Source organism: Triturus cristatus, chromosome 7 (assembly GCF_964204655.1).
Source record: "Triturus cristatus chromosome 7, aTriCri1.1, whole genome shotgun sequence".
In the NCBI taxonomy this organism is placed as follows: Eukaryota; Metazoa; Chordata; class Amphibia; order Caudata; family Salamandridae; genus Triturus; species Triturus cristatus.
Genome location: NC_140590.1, coordinates 241,277,911 through 241,298,491, shown reverse-complemented (window position 1 = coordinate 241,298,491; position 20,581 = coordinate 241,277,911). Strand labels below are relative to the sequence as shown.

The 20,581-nt window shown below is 44.3% G+C and overlaps 1 protein-coding gene across 2 annotated transcripts in view; it reads left to right on the top strand.

Annotated features, from left to right (window-relative positions):
- The window catches only part of LOC146809310 (eosinophil peroxidase-like), a 139,664-nt gene that overhangs the window by 67,433 nt on the left and 51,650 nt on the right, over positions 1–20,581 (top strand). For both annotated transcript variants that reach the window (XM_085616117.1, XM_085616116.1), the window contains exon 9: positions 15,265–15,425. In XM_085616117.1, the coding sequence (XP_085472243.1) occupies positions 15,265–15,425 (161 nt within the window). The remainder of the gene's footprint in view (positions 1–15,264; positions 15,426–20,581) is intronic.

Genomic DNA, 20,581 nt, shown 5'->3' with positions numbered 1-20,581 from the left:
GATTGACCAGGACTGAATTCTCTGGATTAAAAGTAGATAATGAGACTTTTTGTGTGCTTGGATTGGAATTTTGATGCAGTATTAAAAAGTTGGACATATACTTTTAAGTTTTACATGTTCTGGTAGGGAAAAACTAGTTATTCACTACAGCAGGACCTATCTCTCCCATAGGATAACAATCGGAGTTGCCTTATTACATTTTCTAAGTGCAATTTCCAAATGGGAAGGGATGATCAGTTCATGTTTGGGGTCTCTGGAATCCTAATTTAAAATACTAACTTATGGTGAAGTAAGATTTTAAATAACAATTCTGAAAATGCCACTGTTAGAATGTACATTTTCTTACCTTAGCCTTTTGGTACCCGTAGCCTGTCTCTGGGTCACATGACTGGGTATGGGTAACAGTTGGGCTTTTTGTATTCCTCATAGACAGCCACATACAATAGGGAGCTAAGGTGTGCTTAGATGGACCATCACTAACAGGATGGGAGGGAGGAGCTGGGTACACCTCCACTTACACTTGAATAGGCTGTGTCCTGCCTTCAGACACTGCATTGCCAATTCATCCAGCTTGGAGCCAGGGCAGGGGAGGGAGGAAATTCCATGCACTTCAAAGCCACTGTCTAGAAGATTCTATCTCCTTCCAGAACCAGAGCATCAGTGTATAAAAAGACCCAAGACACCATCTCTTCAGTACACTTCTGGAATAGTGGATACCAAGGCAAGTAGAAGGACTGCTGTGCTGCTGAATGACTGCAACTGTGCTAGACTCCTGCTTTGCTGTGCCGCCTGCTGCCTTCTTGCCTGGGTGAAAAAGACTTGGACCTGCATCTCTTGAACCTGGAACTCAGAGTTAGACCAAGGGCTATTTGGTTGACCTCCTGATCTGATGCCTCAAGAACATAACATGCTTCTAATAGCCTTGCATCTGGACTTTGACACCTCTGAGTCTACCCTGCCCAGTAGCGCCAGCCCAGTCCTGGGTCCTTGGAAGTGGGATTATGTGCTTTTACAGCCTCTATGGATCATGCTGCATGATTTGGAGCTGTCTAAAAGAACTGCATTGCTACTGCAGCTATCATAACTGACGCATCGCACAGAGTGTGCATCGCAACTGTGGTGTGGGTCCTTGTAGCTCCCGTAGACTGCAGATTTGAATACGATGCCAGAATCCGCATTACAGCCTCACAGCCCTTGTCGACCAGATCCTCTACGGTAGTGGAGGACCAAACATAGCAGCCTCACTGGAGTCTCGGAACTGACACATTGCGGGCCGCGAGAGGAGAAGATCAACGCTGCACCGCGCATCGTCGCCGCACCAGAGATCGTCGCCTCCCCGAAGATCGTCGCATCGTACCTGTGTGAGGCGCATCCGACCGGAGAAACCTGCGTGCCGGAATACACACAAGGTATCGCCTCCCTCCCCATACAGACCGGATTCATCGCAACACGTCCGCTGCGTGCAGCGGGGCTGTCGCTTTGCCTCCCCGGGTCTCAGGAGTGACGCATTGCTTGTTTTTCGAAGCTTCAGTTGCCGCTTGGCACTTTTGTTGCCTCACCAGGTACTTTGGGTTAAAAGTGACGCAACTGTGGATTATCTTTGACGCAAATCCTAGAACTCTTCGAAAATCATATTCCTGAAATGTGTATGTTGGATTTTTGTCGTTTTGATCTTGTTTAGTTTAGATTAAATACTTTTATTTTTCTACACTGGTGTGGAGTCTATTTGTGGTGTTTTCACTGTGTTACTGTGAGTGTTGATACAATACTTTACACATTGCGTTTGATAAGCCGGTCTGCTCGTGCCAAGCTACCAAGGGGGTGAGCAGGGGTTATCTAAAGAGTGTATCCCCTTACCCTGACTAGAAGCAAGGGTCCCTATTTGGACAGTGGTACCTACCTCTGCCAACTAGAGACCCCCAGATCTAACAACCCTCCAATTTCAAGTTTTTTTTATGAGTCTCTCAAGTCAATATCTTTAGGTACATGGCTCACAGTAGTGCCTCTGGAATTAATGCATAGTTGTAGTTTGATTCGGACTGTGCTCAAGGACCTCTTAACTTCACCCTTACTCCAGTGGTGGAACAAAGGTCCCCACAGCCCCCGCACTGCTACCCCTTCTGAACTGGCAGGCCCCTGTCCTAAGAGCTTCAGACTGGATCTGGAGAATGTTGGGGTGGCTGCACTTACTTTACAGGGGGGCCCCTTCAAGTTTCGTTACGCCACTGCCTTACTCACCTTTATAGAATGTATTCAAAGACTGAAATCTCAGTCTGCTTTGTCACTAGAATCTGGAGAGTCATTTAGAGTTGTGCTTCTTACCATATTCGCTGCTTCTCCATCTCATTTAGAGGTGGGCAACCACTGATTTTCCACAAGCAGAGAATCAGCTGGATCTTCTGTCAGAAAACTTGGATCATCCACCTATCTGCCACTGGGCATGAGATCATATTGATGCTTATGCTGCCATATATGTAGGCCATGCAACCATCAATAGATTTCCCTGCTTGATACCAGCATGCATAGGGAGAAGCCTTCATGCACATCAGTGCCATTAGTTGTTTCAGTTTTTCAGCAATGCCTTGGGCGTTTGTTTCTGAAAACCAAAAAATGTTGCCAATCAGGAGCAACAAATACAGCAACCACTTGACAAAGTTCAGAGCCTTTACTACTGCAACTGCTTTGGTGTTTGTAGTGAAGGCTTCAGAGATCCCCACCAAGTAGATGGGGATATTCCAAAATGGCTATCAGTCCTCCAAGGGAGCAGAGGCCGATAGCCTCCACTGACCTGCCAGGTTGGCAGGCTACCCGGTGGGGTCAGAGTGAGTCGGCAGGCTCTGAATTAGTCAGTCTATTTCCTCCCTGGAGAGCTGAAGTGTGAAAAGAAAATTGGCCCTGAGCCAATACGTGTTTTGATAGCTCATTTTATAAATGAGGACAAGGTCCAGTGTGTGTCACTTTCATTGTATCTTTTATTTCTGGTAGCTGTGTGCTGGGAGTCAGCGTTATTTTGCTTTTTTAAAGTTGCTCCCTGTGTTTTGTGGCCTTCAGGTAAACACAAGTTAGGTATTTAACAGACAGTTTAACAACATTAGTTTTTCACATTACTCACCAATATGTGCCTCATGCTTAATGACCTGTAGTGTGGTCTGTACATGCTTTGGCTCCTATTCACTAAGGCAAATGTACATATATAGATTTAGCCAAGAATAAATGTATTCTTGCCGCTCGGTGCAAATCTACACTCGGATATAGCGAATAGCCCAAAAGTGTGGATACACAAGTATAGTAGCACCTGTCTCCGCTGCCTGAAACCAGGGGGTGAAACATCTAATTTAGCAGCATAAAATTACTACTAGTAGCTTTTCACTCGTATCTAGAGATCTCCACCATTGGGACAGAAATCTCCCTATGGTAAAATATAGGCAAAAATTTATAAGCTTTATTTAAAAAAATATATATATATATATATATATATATATATATATATATATATATATATATATATATATATATATATATATATATATATATATATATATTATCTACTGGCGGTCGCCAGTAGATAGTTATAGTTAGGACCGTGTTTCCATAGGAAATCCGCAACATTCTATTTGGAATATCTTTGGCGCCGATTGACGAATCCTCGCGAAATTTTCAAAATAGGTGGGGCGCTCCGCTCCGCTCCTTCCCTGAAAGTCTCGGGGGGATTCGTCAAGCGGGGGCTGAGAAAAAGGGGGGGTCCCAAAATGCATTTTCCCCATGCATTTTTCCATAGGACCTTTAGTCCAAGCTACAGCCCGAACGGCTGAACAGAATTACTTGAAATTTGGCAGAGAGGTAGTCCTCAGTTCAGGGATGTGCCTTTTGCAGGTCTGGTGTAAATCTGTTCATTAGTTCCTGAGAGAATTGCAGTTAAAAGCATATATATATCTATAAGCGCGCACCGTGCGCGTACGGTAAGCCTACCGTACGCGCACGGTGACGTGCGCGAGCGCAATTCTGATTGGTTGTTAGATGTCAGTAAACATTCGAATCGGTCGAAATCAGGAAGTGTTGGCCGCCATTTTGTCTCTTGCAGTCTGAGGCAATGAAAAACAAAGGGGGAAAACGTGAGAAGGGGGCAGGATGGACAGGTCCTGACCCCCTAGGCTTTGTCAGGGGGTCACTGAAGGACCCCCAGGGGAAAAAAAATAAATAAAATTTTTTTAAAAATCGCGGGGTGCGCGCGCCGTATGCGCACGGCACGAACAACGCATCGTGGGCGCACGGTGCGTGAAGCGCACCGCGCGCGTACGGTACGCGCACGGTGAAAAAACTTAAAAAAAAATAATAAAAATACATAACTTAGCATTTAAAAAACCGTACAAATTCACTGAAAAAACCATAGGTTTCACACACGTTATAGTTAGGAATTAGCATTTAAAAAACCTTGCAAATTCACTTAAAAAACCGTAGGTTTCACACATGTTATCGTTAGCTGGACATTTCACTCGTGAAAAACCATTGAAATTCCCCCGTTATAGTTAGTGCAGGCAACTATAACTCACGCGTCCGCAATCCTCTGCTGATGACGTCAGATATTACATCACTGATGACATATGTGTCTTTCTGAAAAAAAAATATTTGTAATATATGTATAGCTAAAAATTAATGGAAGAAGACATGGGTAAATAAGTGTCTAAATACAGTGATGTAATATCTGACGTCATCAGCAGAGGATTGCGGTCGCGTGAGTTATAGTTGCCTGCACTAACTATAACGGGGGAATTTCAATGGTTTTTCAGGAGTGAAATGTCCAGCTAACTATAAAATGTGTGAAACCTATGGTTTTTTAAGTGAATTTGCAAGGTTTTTTAAATGCTAATTCCTAACTATAACGTGTGTGAAACCTATGGTTTTTTCAGTGAATATATATATACACCAAAACTCCTCCATTGCTGACAGGAAAAGAGGCCACAGGGGGAAAATTTAGTTGGAAGCCGTTTATTAAAACAGCTGTCAGGCACGATGCATTTCGGCTATGTTTGCCTTCCTCAGGTGCCGCAGTTAAGCCAGGATGCTGCCCCACCCATGTTTTAAACAGTCCTGCATCCCTCCTATTGGTGGGAGCCCACAGAGCTCCTGATCATGTGCTCACCCCTTACGATGTAGTGCTGTGTGTATATATATATATATTCACTGAAAAAACCATAGGTTTCAGGGGTGTTATAGTTAGCTGGACTTTTCACTTGTACAAAACCATTGAAATTCCCCCGTTATAGTTAGTTCAGCTAACTATAACTCGCGCGCCCGCAATGCACTGCTGATGACGTCACATATTACATCACTCATGACATGGTCAGTGACATCACTCATGACATCACTGATGACATCTCAAATGACATCACTGATGACATCACTGATGACATCATCCAGTGAATGTGTGTTTTTCTGAAAATTAAATATGTTTTATATATGTATATCTCAAGGTCGATGGAAGAATAAATGGGTATATAAGTGTCTAAATGGATGATTTGTTTTTGAAAAATTGATTGTGTAACTGACTGATTAAGTGTATCATAGTGAATACATGGCTTAGTGAGTAATGTTTAAATATGTAAATATCTGTATCAGTCTCTCACTTTGTGTATAAGTGGCTGCATGGGTTGGTGAGTAGCTACATGGGTGTCTATATAGGTTATTAGTTGGTTTTTTGAGTATCAGTCTGAGTGTCTGCATGGTTCGGTGGGGGGTATTACGTAGTGCATAGGTGCATGAATGAGTGACTCACTGTTTGTATGTGTTGAACACAGCATGTGTGCAGGACTGTATGGGTGGATGAGTGTGTGTATGGGTGTGTTAGTGAGTGAATGACTGTCTCAATAGTGTCTTTATGAGTAACTACATATGTTTTAAACTAGTATATGTGACTATTGGTGTATATATGTGAGTATATGTGAGAGTGAGAGATTGAAAGAGTTCCTGTATGAATAAGTATGTGTTTCTATAAGTGATTGTTTAAAAGACTAAGTATGTGTAAGTTTCCGTAGAAGTAAGTATGGTGGTGTGTGTATAACTGTATATGCAAGTAAATGTATGTTTGATTCTTTATTAGCATGAGTGACTATGTGTGTGAGTAACTCTATGGATGAGTGGCATTGTGTAACAGGATGTATAGGTGTATGAGTACATATGATGAGTGAGTACATGTATGAGTGACTGTATAGGACTGTTGGTGAATGAGTGGATGTGTATGTGGATCTTAGAATTACTGAAGAGGTTGTTGTAACTGGTATTGGTATGTCCATTGTTTTGAAAATTTTAGTCTCTATTTTTGAATGTGTGTATCAAAGGTTATATTAGGGTGAGAGGAGGTCTGCCACTCTATCACAAGGATGATGTCATCAGTGATGTCATCAGTGATGTCATCAGTGATGTCATTTGAGATGTCATCAGTGATGTCATGAGTGATGTCACTGACCATGTCATGAGTGATGTAATATGTGACGTCATCAGCAGTGCATTGCGGGCGCGCGAGTTATAGTTAGCTGAACTAACTATAACGGGGGAATTTCAATGGTTTTGTACAAGTGAAAAGTCCAGCTAACTATAACACCCCTGAAACCTATTGTTTTTTCAGTGAATTTCTGAGGTTTTTTAAATGCTAATTCCTAACTATAACGTGCCTGAAACCTATGGTTTTTTCTGTGAATTTCAAAGGTTTTTTAAATGCTAATTTCTAACTATGCCTACAGAGATAGGACATGTGAAGAAAGAAGAAAAAATGCACAGAAAGAAACAAAAGAAGTGCAGAAAGAAGCAACAGAAGTCCTCAAATACGAAGATAAGTGCAGGAAGAAGGATAACGTGCAGAAAGAACAAAAAGAAGAGCAGAAAGAAGCCTTGTTGCAAAATCATCCTGTACCCTCAACTTTTTCAGACGGATACTGGTGGTAACTGAGTCTGACTAACCAGTCCTAGAGCCAGTGCTATGTTAAAAGACACTTAGAATACAGTGAAAACACCTACATACACTAGGGAACATTTTGCGTTGGGGTCCCCCTGTGATTAGCATGACCTCCTCTGTAAGCCCCTAGTGTATAATAGGGCATGGGGATTAAAACTACCTCTTAAAACAGGCCACAGGGCGTTTTTGCACACGTTAACTCAGGCCCCGTCCCCTCCCTTCACCACTGTGTAAACACGCCCTGTGTCCATTTTTAGTTGGGAGATTAAGTTCATTTGAATCCTGAGGGTCCCTAGGGTCCAACTAGCCCACTAGGTACCTCCAGTAAGTGCCACAGAGCTGCGTTGCAGAGAGGTGTAAAAAGTGGCACGGCCTGGACCACCTCTCTGCAATGCAGCTCAGTGGCGCTTACTGGAAGCACTTGGTGGGCTAGTTAGCCCCCAGGGGCCCTCAGTATTGAAGGGAAATTATATCCCCAATTTAAAACGTGTCATAGTGCGTGTTTGCACACGTCACCTCAGGCCCCGTCCCCTCCCTTCACCACTGTGTAAACGCGCCCTGTGGCTGTTCTAAGTTGAGAGATTAAGTCCCCCTGAATCCTAAGGGTCCCAAGGGTCAAACTAGACCACTAGGTACCTCCAGTAAGCGCCACAGAGCTGCGTTGCAGAGAGGTGTAAAAAGGGGCTTGGCCTCAGAACACCTGGCTGCAGCGCAGCTCCCTGGCGCATACTGGAGATGCCTGTTGGGGGCGCGTTTGCAGAGTGCTGCACGGAGGGGGCATGGCCTCCGGCACGATGCCAGTCTTTTATTTATTTTAGTTTTTTAAGAAGGGGGGCTGTTTGGTTCCCCTTCTTATTCTAATTTATTGGCCCTGATGACCCCATCCCCCAGGCCCAGTCTCCTAATTATATTTTTTTGACCCCAATCCCCAGGGCCGGCCACTGTTTTTTATTATTTTTAAAAAATATATATTTATAGACACACCTAGGACATGCTGGACAAACCGTACGTACCTATCACCATGACGATTTGCGTGATATTCATTAAAAGGCGACTATGCGTGCAATGAATCCACGTGGAATGTATTTACACCACTAGTGAAGCTCTGACATGTCTGATGCCCTACCGTGCCTAATCCTGGTAGACACCCTTGTCGTTTATTTATACAAACATGGGTAGCTATTGACGGGCACATTTAATACACATGCACACCAAGCCATTCAAAGGGGATTCGACAAAAATTCGACCAAAACTATGCAAGAAACCCCCCTCACGGTTAATAAAACACACATCCACTGCCGGATGTGTAATACTTTTTATTTTACTCTCTGGAAAGGGGACGAACATCACTTGAGAGTCACAGCGTGCTCCTGACAGAGCCCAATGCTGTGTTACACCCACCATTGCCTGCCGAGTGCCACACACCTCTGTGTTGTATTCCACTAGCTAGTGCATATGCTATGACACTCTCTAGCCCATGTGCACTGTAACACCACCCCGTGAATATGTCATGCCACACTTGTCTTCGCACGGGTTATATTGCCCCATCTAACGTGCCTTTCTCGATGCCTATGTTATAACGCACAGTGCTATGCCATACATATTACAATCTGGGATCCATATCTTTGTCACAGTGCATATGCAACGTTACACTCCCCAGCACATATTTTATATTACAACTTTAGAGACTAGTTAGGTTACACAACACTGCCCTGTGCATATTACACTCCAAGGCGCATATCGCATAGCACGCGCTAGTGCCTGTGCTATCTCGCGCTCTCCAATGAATCTGTCATTGCGCACAATGTATTGCATATTATATTTCACGCCCGGTTCATCTTATATCACACTTTTTGGTGCATAGTTTATACCATACACTATATCTAGTTTTCATTTTCAATCGTGCTCTCAGGACTATGTTCTATATAACACTGTGTTCACCTACCCTTTTCACGGGCATTACATTTTGCGATAGGGGGTGGAGGGTCAGGGGGTGTTTCTGCCAAGTGAGCCCGGAGTCACAGTCACAAACGTCCTCTTCTTCCTGAACAAAAGTGAGATTATGCTGCATACTTGTTCATATTTTAAGTAGTTCGCACAGACACAATGTTTTAAAAACAATAAAGTTCCTAATACCCGCCTTCTCTGAACAGTTAGCTTGCTGCCCCATCCCCTTCCTCCCTATCCTCTGTTGTGTGAATCCATGGACTAGCCTCCTCCCTCCTGCCATGCATGGTCTGATGTGCTGCCACTGCCCTCAATTTAGTATGATGTACCAGTCCACTCCTCCTGCCCTCCATTGCCCAATTCTATGCCCCATCATTGACCTCCTGCTTAAACTCTGTGCTTAGCTTGCTGCCCCTATTCTCCTTCCCCCTGCCCTCCGATGTCTTTGTGCATGCCCCTGCTCCATCCTTTTTGCCCACCATGTCCCATTGACCTGCCACTCCTATCTACTCTGAGTGTTCTGTTGAGCTGCCACTCCCCTCCCACCTGCCTAGCATTGTCAGATGACTGTAACCTGTCCCTGCCACCTCCACCCTGCCTGTCCACATGCCATGCCCCTATCCTCTTCCTCCTGTCCTACATGGTCCATTGTACTGCCACACCCTTCTGCCCTCCCTGGTCTGTTGTGCTGCAACTGCTCCTCCTGCCTGCCCCGTGTGGTCTGTTGTGAGGTCCCTTCCCCTGAACTTTCTTGTCAGTACACAGGTCCTGACCCTTCCTTCTATCCTCCATCGTCCTTTGTGCATGCCCCTCCACCCTCCTTCTTGCCCATCATAGCCATTGTGCTGCCACTAACCCTCCCACTTGCCATGCATGGTCTTCTGTGCTGCCATGGCCCCTCCCACCTTCCCTGTGTGGTCAGTTAGCTGCCCCTGACCCCCTCCCACCTTCCCTCCATGGTCTGTGTGTATGCCATCACAGTCTCACTGTTGCTCTTCATGGTGTGTCTTGCTTCTAGTGCCCATCCTGCCTGACCTCCATGGCTATCTTGCTGCTCCTGCCCTGCCCCCTTGCCCCCAGCCATACTCCCTCCCTCCTGGCTTGTCTGTTCCATTGTAATGCCCCTGATCCGTCCCTCCTGCCCTTTATGGTCTGTTATACTGCAGCTTTCTCTCCTGTCTGTCCATTATGGTCAGCTAGCTACCATTGCCTCTTGCCCCTCTGTTCTCTGTTGTCCATGTTCATTGGTCCTGTCCCCTCCCTCTTGCTTTCTATGGATTGTTGTGCTGCACTCCCGTCCTGCATGCCCTGTGTGGTGTATTGTGCTGCGGCAAACCCTGATGCCTGCCCTGCAGGGTCAGTTTGGTGCACCTCTCCATGTCCCTCCTGTCCTCTGTTATCCAAGTCCATGTCCCTATCCCATTTCCTTCCATGATCCAATGTACCATACTTGCGAACATTTTGAACTTGGTAAGAGGGAGATTTTGAAAAAAAACTGGGGTATTGATTTTCCCCTTTGAGTTACATTGAAAAAGAGGATATTGTAGGCAGGAGACAGATCAAATAAAGCCCATTTGACCTTAAAAACATTGGACGTTTCCTGGCTGAATCGGGTCTGTTGACATGTATGGTTGTACTACCATTGCCTCTTCCTTCTGCCCACAATGGTCTATTACATTGCCACAGCCTTGAAGGAGGGTAGATTTTGTATCACAGGGGGCCCCTGGCCCGTTCTGTCCACACCTGAAGTATGAGACCCTTGTCCTTGCCCTGCCAGCTGCATTTGTAGGCCGTATTAAATTGACCAGCGGGTCCTGTGTTGCTATATAATTATCCTGAGACATCCTTACCACTCAGCCAGCATAAAACCCCTGTGTAGGCCCTTCTGTTCAATATATAGGCCTCTTTGTTAAATTGACCATAGCTCTGCAATTTTAGTGTATAGCAGTCTGAAGGCAGGTCTGCGAGGCCTTCTGATCCAAACTAGTAGCCCCCACCCTACCCGAGTGCTCCGTGCTTGGTATCAAATTTTAACATCCCCCTGAAGCTGTCGACATACAGTAGGCTGCATCCTGGACTGGTACTTGCTTCCTGGGCAGGTTTCCCGCTTTTAAGGAAGTGGCAACCGCAGAGCGTCAAGTTAGGAGAACTGAGGAGATTTTATACATGAATATATTGAATTCCCGTACAATACCCATTATTTTCTGCTTGCTCTATGGAACTTACGATAAGCGATTGGCCTGAGAGACTGACCTTTTCACCCAGTCCATTGTCAGCATTAAGTGGGTAAATGACGAAATGTCTGGTAAAATCTGCAGACGAAGCTTTTGGGTAGCATACGTAGGTAGATGTAGCGTGCAAAGGAGCCCACAAAATGATATAAAAAGGGAGCACCCACAGATATCGACGGACTACCTCGCCGTCTGTATGTAGGTTAACAGGCAGTGCAGGTTTTCCCCAAGAGCTGGGAGCTCTTGTCTTCCTTTGCTTAAAATGTCTTGCTCTGCTTTGCTTGAAGTATCTTATTCTATTTTACCTATATGAAATGTCATGTTATGTTTAACCATTGTTCTCTTTACTTTTGCATTTAAAAGATTTTGTATTGTAATTGCAGGAATGCTTGCTCTAAGAGTAAACGTGAGTGTTCCTAGGTAACATTTTCCTTGGTGTAACTTGTTTCTCATGATGCATTTATAGATGTGTTTTCTCTCTCTCTCTGTCAGTACATTAATTGAGATACAGAGAATATTATGACAGCTGTATGATTATCTGGATTCTGTATTTTGTACTTTATGTCTCTATTCTGCGGTTTCTTTGAAGTTGCATCTTCTCATTAAACTGCCATTGTATTCTGCCTCCAATTCCATGTCTCATATGTCTGTTTTCTTCATTTTTGGAGCAAGCGTTCCTAGGCACCCCGGCTCAAATTAAGGTGCCCCTTTTGTCCCTGACTCACTCTCCTGCTCAGTTCTGTGGTGGCTCCCGGGGATCTGGGGACCGCCCCTAGCTTCCTTGACCCGTAATAGATCTTCCCTCCAACAGCCTCTCTTGCAAGTCCTGTATTGTTGGTTTGTTGCCCCTGCCCCCCTTTCCACTGCCCTCCATAGTCTGTTGTGCTTCCACGGCCCTTCCTGCCTGCTCAGTGTGGTTAAATTGTTGCCTTTGCACCCTCCTACCTGCCTTCAATTTTCAGAGTCCGTGCCCCTGGCCTCTGCCTCTCAACAGTATCCTAATGAACAACTAGATTGCTAACATTCTATATTTATTACAAAAGTGTGGAACACCTGACATCATCTTGATGTAATCAAAACTGTAATACCTAGAGCATTTCCTTTAGAAATTACATATATGAGAGGGTCTTATTGGCATCAAAATTATGGTTAGTGCTCTAAAAGACTAAAATAAGGACATATTTTCTGAGTTTTCAAATAGCGACAAAGCACTTTTAAATTATTTGTTATCTTTATGTTTTTTTATCCAGTTGACCACTTGATTAAATGTTGCACTTAGGGGAGAGGATGTGGTGTTACTTCCAGAACTGCAGACTTTGCAACTGGGGAACCAGGTTGAAGTTTCTGCTTCAGCTCGACATTCTGTGATTCTGGTCAAATCACTTAGTCTCCCCATGTCTACAACCAAAATGAATTTGTTCTTGTGTGATGTAACCAATGCTCATGTAAAGCACTCCAATACCTGACAAGTCTGCACTATATAACACTGCAAAAACACAAAATAATAAGTGTTTTGCACACTTCTGTCATTGGGCTATATTTGGGCTACATCTGGGTGATTTTGGGCTACATTTGGGCTCTTTTGTCTCCGGTGGCCATCTTGGGAGATTTATTTGTTATGAAGTTTCCTAATTTCCTCATGTACTGCAGTCTCCTCAGTAGGAAATGCTTTCAGTTTTTTACTTTGATTCCATCATGAAGGTATTCAGATATGTCACACATTTGCCATAAATTCTGAATGTTAGCACTCTAGTTGCTCATTAGATCACTGTAGTAAAACTACTGCACCATGGAAGTCTGCTCCTGGTATTAAAAGTGCATGTTTCAGTCTGCATGTCAGAATTTTTTAATGAAATAGAAGAGGATTTGAGAAGTCACTCAAAATGTGCCCTCATTTTCTTTCTTCAGCATTAATCATAATTTCTATGGCAAAATGAACCTCCTCATTGTGTTTCTTTTTAAATTAAATGTTTTAAGTGTTACCAGTTTATTCCAATCAAGATGGCTTCAGGTGTGCCTTACTTTTGTCATAATGAAGACAGTAAGCGCTCTAGTTGTTTTTAAGAACATTCTGGGACATTCTGTCATTGGGCTATACTTGGGCTACATCTGGGTGATATTTGGGCTACATTTGGGCTCTTTTGTCTCTGGTGGCCATCTTGGGAGACTTATTTGTTATGAAGTTTCCTAATTTCCTCATTTACTGCAGTCTCCTCAGTAGGAAATACTTTCAGTTTTTTACTTTGATTCCATCAAGAAGGCATTCAGATGTGTCACACATTTGCCATAAATTCAGAATGTTAGCACTCTTTTTGCTCATTAGATCACTGTAGTAAAGCTACTGCTCACCAGGGAAAACTGCTGCTGGTATTGAAAGTGCATGTTTCAGTCTGCATGTCAGAATTTTTTAATGAAATAGAAGAGGATTTGAGAAGTCACTCAAAATGTGCCCTAATTTTTCTTTCTGCAGCACTAATCATACTTTTTATGGAAAAATGAACCCCCTCATTTTGTTCCTTTTTAAATTAAATGTTTTAAGAGTTACCACTTTAATCCAAGCAAGATGGCTTCAGGTGTGCCATACGTTTATCATAAGTAGGACTGTTAGCGCTCTAGTAGTTCTTTAGAACACTCTGGGAAGCTGCAGTAGAACACAAAGGAATCAACTGACAGTCTCTGCCCTTGTTGGATGTACATGTTTTACTGAGAATGTCAGTCTTCATTCTCACATGACTGAGAAAGATAATGTGAATTTACAGAAAATAAGCTCTCAGTTTAGCCTATAGATCACCTTCCAAACCTCTGTGGTAAAAGCATGAGAAAATATTTTTCTCTCAATCATGATATCCCAGCAGAAGGCTTTTTCACATGGTGAAATCACCTTAGAACATACCACAATTCCTAAAATGAGTATGGTACCATCAACAAATGATTTATAATGTAACTAAAGTCTTAAAACCTTCTATTAACTGCAATGCTTTTTAATGAGGTGCTATCATGTATATTGGTCCCAAGATGGCTGCCAACACTTCTTGGATGAAGTGCTGACAGCCAATCAGATCTCAGGATGAGATGTGTGGTTAGGCTCCGCCCACATATATATATGCTTTTAAATGCTATTTTCTCAGGAAATACTGAACAGATTTACACCAGACCTGCAAAAGGCACTTCCTTGACCTTATGGCTACCTCTCTGCCAACTTTCAAGTAATTCTGTTCAGCCGTTCGGGCTGTAGCTGTGTCTAAAGGTCCTATGGAAAAATGTATGGGGAAAACGCGTTTTGGGACCCCCCTTTTTTCTCGGCCCCTGCTTGACGAAACCCCCCGAGACTTTCAGGGTAGGAGCGGAGCGTAGCGCCCCACCTATTTTGAAAATTTCGCGAGGATTCGTCGACCGGCGCCAAAGTTATTCCAAATAGAATGTTGCGGATTTCCTATGGAAACAGGGTCCTAACTATAACTACCTACTGGCGACCGCCAGTAGGTAATATATATATATGTATATATATATATATATGACTTAGAAAAAAAGAACTCCTTCATACTGCCTTCAAGTTACCTTCCAATGACCCTCACATTTTTCTGTGCCATTAGATCATCTCATTTCTGACTCCCCTACTACACACAACCACTCAGCATAGCTGTGAAATCGGTCTCCTCCATTGGGAAAATGCAACTGAAAGCTATCTTTTCACATTTGAGTCTTTTTCTTGTATATTCTGCTATTCAGAGGCGTAGCTAGAAGTACCCGGGGCAGTCCCTAAGTTTGCCGCCCGGGTGCAGGTAGGAGCAGGGGGTGGGGAGAGTGGCGGTCTACGGACGACTTATTCTCTGCGCTAGGTTGGATGGTGGTAGTCAACAGACCATGGCTCCCGCTGCCCCAAAAACAGTGCCCCCAAACCTACCCCACTGCTACCATTACGTCTGCTGGAAACAGGTTCATGTTTACTCAGACAAATAATGTTGTTCTGTACTTCCTCATATCTGTCCTTATATCCAACACATTGTTTCTCAACAAATTATGGGTGTTACATGTTTGCAGCATTTCTGTTTGAAATGATAACTAGATAAATACTTCCTATATATACACACATCTATATTTGTCTGTGAAACTCAAAAGTTATTTATGTCTTCCAAGGTGATCGTCGTGCCAATGAACACACAGGTCTTCTATCTATGCATACCATGTTTCTGCGAGAACACAATCGCCTGGCTGGAATCCTGAAGACCTTAAATCCAAGATGGAATGGGGAGAAAATCTATCAAGAGACTAGGAAGATAGTGGGAGCCATGATTCAGGTATTATGTGTTATGTGCTATGAGGCAGGCATTCTGCATTTATACATGCTAATAAATTGGAAATTTCTGAACAGTCGGTCCTGAGACGTGGAGACATGGGATAACATGCATTCATTGAATTCATAGTGACACCGGAAATAACTTCACATTCTGTTGTAGCCACACACCCAAACTTTGGCTTCACAGATGGGCTACTGTACATTCAGTTTTTCAAGAAATAATATTTCTTGTTTCTGAGTTCAGCATGTTAATAGCTATGGCTTGCTAGCAGCCCCTGGCACAAAAGTTAAAACAATGCCTATTTTTAACAGATTGGGTAAATCAAATAATTGCAAGGCATTCCACGTGAGTATGAAATGTAAGCTGGATTTGCACAGCGCTGCTTGTCACCTGTGAGGGTATCCAGGCGCTGAAGATGATAGGCAACATAGGGATAGCAGTTGCTAACCAAAGTTGTCACCATAATCTAAGTTAGACTGTGGATTATCTTCACCTCAGAGCTCCATGACAGATGATAATTTAAGTTGTTGCGCCGGAGTGGCTGATTCAGCAGGAGTAATATTGATAACACCATTTAGTGACTCAGTGTTAAATAGTCTAAACAGAATTCACAGCAACTGCTTTTCTTGTGTAGCAAAGTGTTTTCCACTGTGTATGACCCTCTATGAAAATTGTGCCTCTGCTGTTGTGCAGAATGTCCCAGTGCCACCCACAGCTGAAGACTTGAGACTTGAAGATGTGACACCATCACTGGAATGTTGTAGCTGGTACCAAGCTGAAGTCAATAGTTGGCAGTTGGATGCTGTAGGTAGAGAGAGTAGGAGCTGCATTAGGGAAAGAGCAGAGACCAGGTCCTGATGTTTTGATGCAGGTTACCTTACAGCCCCTTCACACAGTGAGCCCAGGTCATATCTTAAATTGAAACAGGTATTAAAGCCTCTCAGGCTTATCTTGATAAAGGTTCCAGGGTCCCGAGACCACAAATGGTGTTTCAGTAAATCCATCTCCCTTTCTGAGTCAACAAACTGCTGGATAAAAAGTGGATTCTGAGGTGACCAGTACTCAGGTGAGCTGCCAGGCTAGCACAGCTGAACAGCATTCAGACAGCATTGCCATTGTTTTCACGATTACTTCAGGTAGGACTGTCAGAAAGTGAACGGTGAGAGTGCTAAAAGAGAAAGGATGTAGAATGTCCACATTTGAGGAACATGATGTGGGCTAGAAGCTCCGAATTCTGGAAAGCAAATAAACCTTAATACAAACACTATTAAACACCTTACACAAATGTACAAATATATACAAGATGACAGGTGGAAATACCAACTGTGCCACCTTCTTAATGGGCCTAGCAACATAACGAGGTTGCACATTACATACCATAAACAAAGGGACACAGTGGGCAGCTACTCTCTTAAATCCATTAGTTGTAAATATCTTAAATCAGCTGTAGTTTAAGCAGATCCTATGCTTCAAAACAGTAAAACCCAATATATGTGTTAACCAAATGTTAAGAAGTTAATCTGTATTTGAAAGTAGTCTTATTGGCTTTGATACAGATATTGGCAGACTGTAAGGCCACCTGCATTTCATGATGTGTTTTTTTTATATTACAAACCTACTCATTTCAGCAACTGGATGGTGCAGCCCTAGCATGGCGCAATATATGCTCCCAATTTGACACTCTAACACCAGCTCTCCTTGGTGATCTGTCCTTCCTAGCTCTTCGGGGCAAAGACTATAACTGCGTTCCAGACGTGGCCCTCAACCGCTACATGCCCACCCTACAGACGGCTGCTACTAGATGTGCCAGTCAAGACATTCATCAGTGGTTGAACCAAATGAGACTTCAGAACGCATGGCGACTCCTGCACCCGTTGGACCAGGGGTACTCCTTCTACCCACACAACGTACACAACCAGAATTCATCTCCTGCTAAGCATGGCCCCACTTGGTATCCAGTTGAACCGGGCAGAGATTCTGGCATGCACCCTATCATATCATTACCCATTGCTGCTTACCCTACGATGGGAACGTTCACAACCCCTTATTCCTACTTGGCGTCTAAAATTGGAGGCACTGTCCGACCCACCTTTTCACATAGAACTAGTCCAATGCATAGATCGATACTTTGCACTCAATACCAGTGCTGCAGCCTTGCGTGCTGTTGAGTAAGACACCCACAAGGTGGTGGTACAAGGCCACTGCCCATCGATCTCCTGGGGGATACGTAGTGGGTTATTAGAAGACCTCTTGACCATCAAGAGCAATCTTTGCTCCCTGGATATTGTGTCTGCCAAACAGGCATCCTCACCGAACAGGCAGTGCAGTAAGGCAGAGCAGACCTTAATCAAACATGTTTACAGGCGGTGCACGGGCCTGCAGCATGCCGCAGTGGACCACTCAGGGAGACAGCTAGCATAGCTCTTGTGCGAGGACCAGCAGTGCAGTCCCATAGGTGCGATCCACTTGGCCAGCGTTGTGCTGCTTACTACGCAGTTGGACATCAACGGGGCCTTCCGAGACTATTATTGAGAGCTTTTTGCTGCCTTGTCCACTCCACCACCGCACCGCATGCTGGGATTCTTTGGCACTCTGCAGTTGACCCTACTGATCACCTTGCAAAGGGCAGAGCTGGATGAACCATTGCAACTCAAGGACGTTCATACAGCCATATCCCAAATTGTTCATGTCAAGACCCCGGGCACTGATGGCTTACCAATTGAGTACTACACCACTTTCCTTACCCAGACCACCCAACGCCTCCTTGAAGTCGTTTATGAAGCCAAGGAGCAGGGTCACCTGCCAGACTCGCTCCGTGAGGCTCAAATTGTAGTTCTACTTAAACCCAGTAGAGAACCACTGGACTTACGCTCATGTTGTCCCCTCTCCCTGCTTAACTTGGATTGTAAAATCCTGGCCAGGATCCTGGTGAACCGTCTGCTCTCCATCATACAGCTACTGGTTCACACTGATCAATCCAGGATCATCCCGGGACGCAGCACATTTCTGAATGTACACCACCTTCTGCGCCTCCAACATAACACACCAACGGATGCTCTTGCCCGGGTCACGGTGTCCTTAAAAAGCATTTGATTCCCTGCACTGGGATTTTCTTTTCTCAGCCCTCACCAACATAAGGTTTGGACCAGGATTCCTGAGCTGGATACGTAACCCCTATGCCGACCCTGTGGAGCGAGTAAAGCCGTACAGGTGATTTCAGATAAGTTTAATATCTGCAGAGGTACAAGATAGGGCTGACCCTTATCCCCTCCCATTTTTGCACTGGCAATAGAGCCTCTCGGCTGTCAACTTCGCCAGCAGGCAGCTGACTGGGGCATTCATGAGCAGAACATGTATCACATAATCTCATTGTATGCCGACGATGCCCTGATATTCCTGTGAGTCGTGGAGTCTCCACTTGTGTGTTTCCCCTAGTGCACATACCGATCGAAGACCGGACAGTATCTCCCGAATCACGCCTGCAATGGTGCTACAACACTTTTAAATACTTAGGCCTACATATTTTATTTATTTAATTATTGGAAAGGTTTTATATAGTGCAAACATGACCCATCAGGGTATCTGAGCGCTGTACATGAAAGCAAGAAATATAACCAGGAGAAGATAAAGAATAGCCCAGGTCATGGGAGGTAAACAGCAGTATAAAATGCTTTGTAGGACATTACAAACAGAGCAGTAAAAAGGAAGTATAGTATGTTTGGGTGGCTTCAGGACTATTATTGCAAGTAGCTATTTAGGAGCAACCCTTTGACATCTTTTTTTTATGTGATGATCGAGGGGTTAGTTCTGATTTCGGGAAGAAGAGAGTTCCATATTTTTGGAGCAAGACCAGAGAAGGATCGCTTGTAAGCTTTCTTTTTGTGGGATTTTTGAGGCTTCAGTAGTAGATTATTTGAACTTCTTAGGGCTCAGTTCACTCCACCACCGCACCGCATGCTGGGATTCTTTGGCACTCTGCAGTTGACCCTACTGATCACCTTGCAAAGGGCAGAGCTGGATGAACCATTGCAACTCAAGGACGTTCATACAGCCATATCCCAAATTGTTCATGTCAAGACCCCGGGCACTGATGGCTTACCAATTGAGTACTACACCACTTTCCTTACCCAGACCACCCAACGCCTCCTTGAAGTCGTTTATGAAGCCAAGGAGCAGGGTCACCTGCCAGACTCGCTCCGTGAGGCTCAAATTGTAGTTCTACTTAAACCCAGTAGAGAACCACTGGACTTACGCTCATGTTGTCCCCTCTCCCTGCTTAACTTGGATTGTAAAATCCTGGCCAGGATCCTGGTGAACCGTCTGCTCTCCATCATACAGCTACTGGTTCACACTGATCAATCCAGGATCATCCCGGGACGCAGCACATTTCTGAATGTACACCACCTTCTGCGCCTCCAACATAACACACCAACGGATGCTCTTGCCCGGGTCACGGTGTCCTTAAAAAGCATTTGATTCCCTGCACTGGGATTTTCTTTTCTCAGCCCTCACCAACATAAGGTTTGGACCAGGATTCCTGAGCTGGATACGTAACCCCTATGCCGACCCTGTGGAGCGAGTAAAGCCGTACAGGTGATTTCAGATAAGTTTAATATCTGCAGAGGTACAAGATAGGGCTGACCCTTATCCCCTCCCATTTTTGCACTGGCAATAGAGCCCCTCGGCTGTCAACTTCGCCAGCAGGCAGCTGACTGGGGCATTCATGAGCAGAACATGTATCACATAATCTCATTGTATGCCGACGATGCCCTGATATTCCTGTGAGTCGTGGAGTCTCCACTTGTGTGTTTCCCCTAGTGCACATACCGATCGAAGACCGGACAGTATCTCCCGAATCACGCCTGCAATGGTGCTACAACGCTTTTAAATACTTAGGCCTACATATTTTATTTATTTAATTATTGGAAAGGTTTTATATAGTGCAAACATGACCCATCAGGGTATCTGAGCGCTGTACATGAAAGCAAGAAATATAACCAGGAGAAGATAAAGAATAGCCCAGGTCATGGGAGGTAAACAGCAGTATAAAATGCTTTGTGGGACATTACAAACAGAGCAGTAAAAAGGAAGTATAGTATGTTTGGGTGGCTTCAGGACTATTATTGCAAGTAGCTATTTAGGAGCAACCCTTTGAC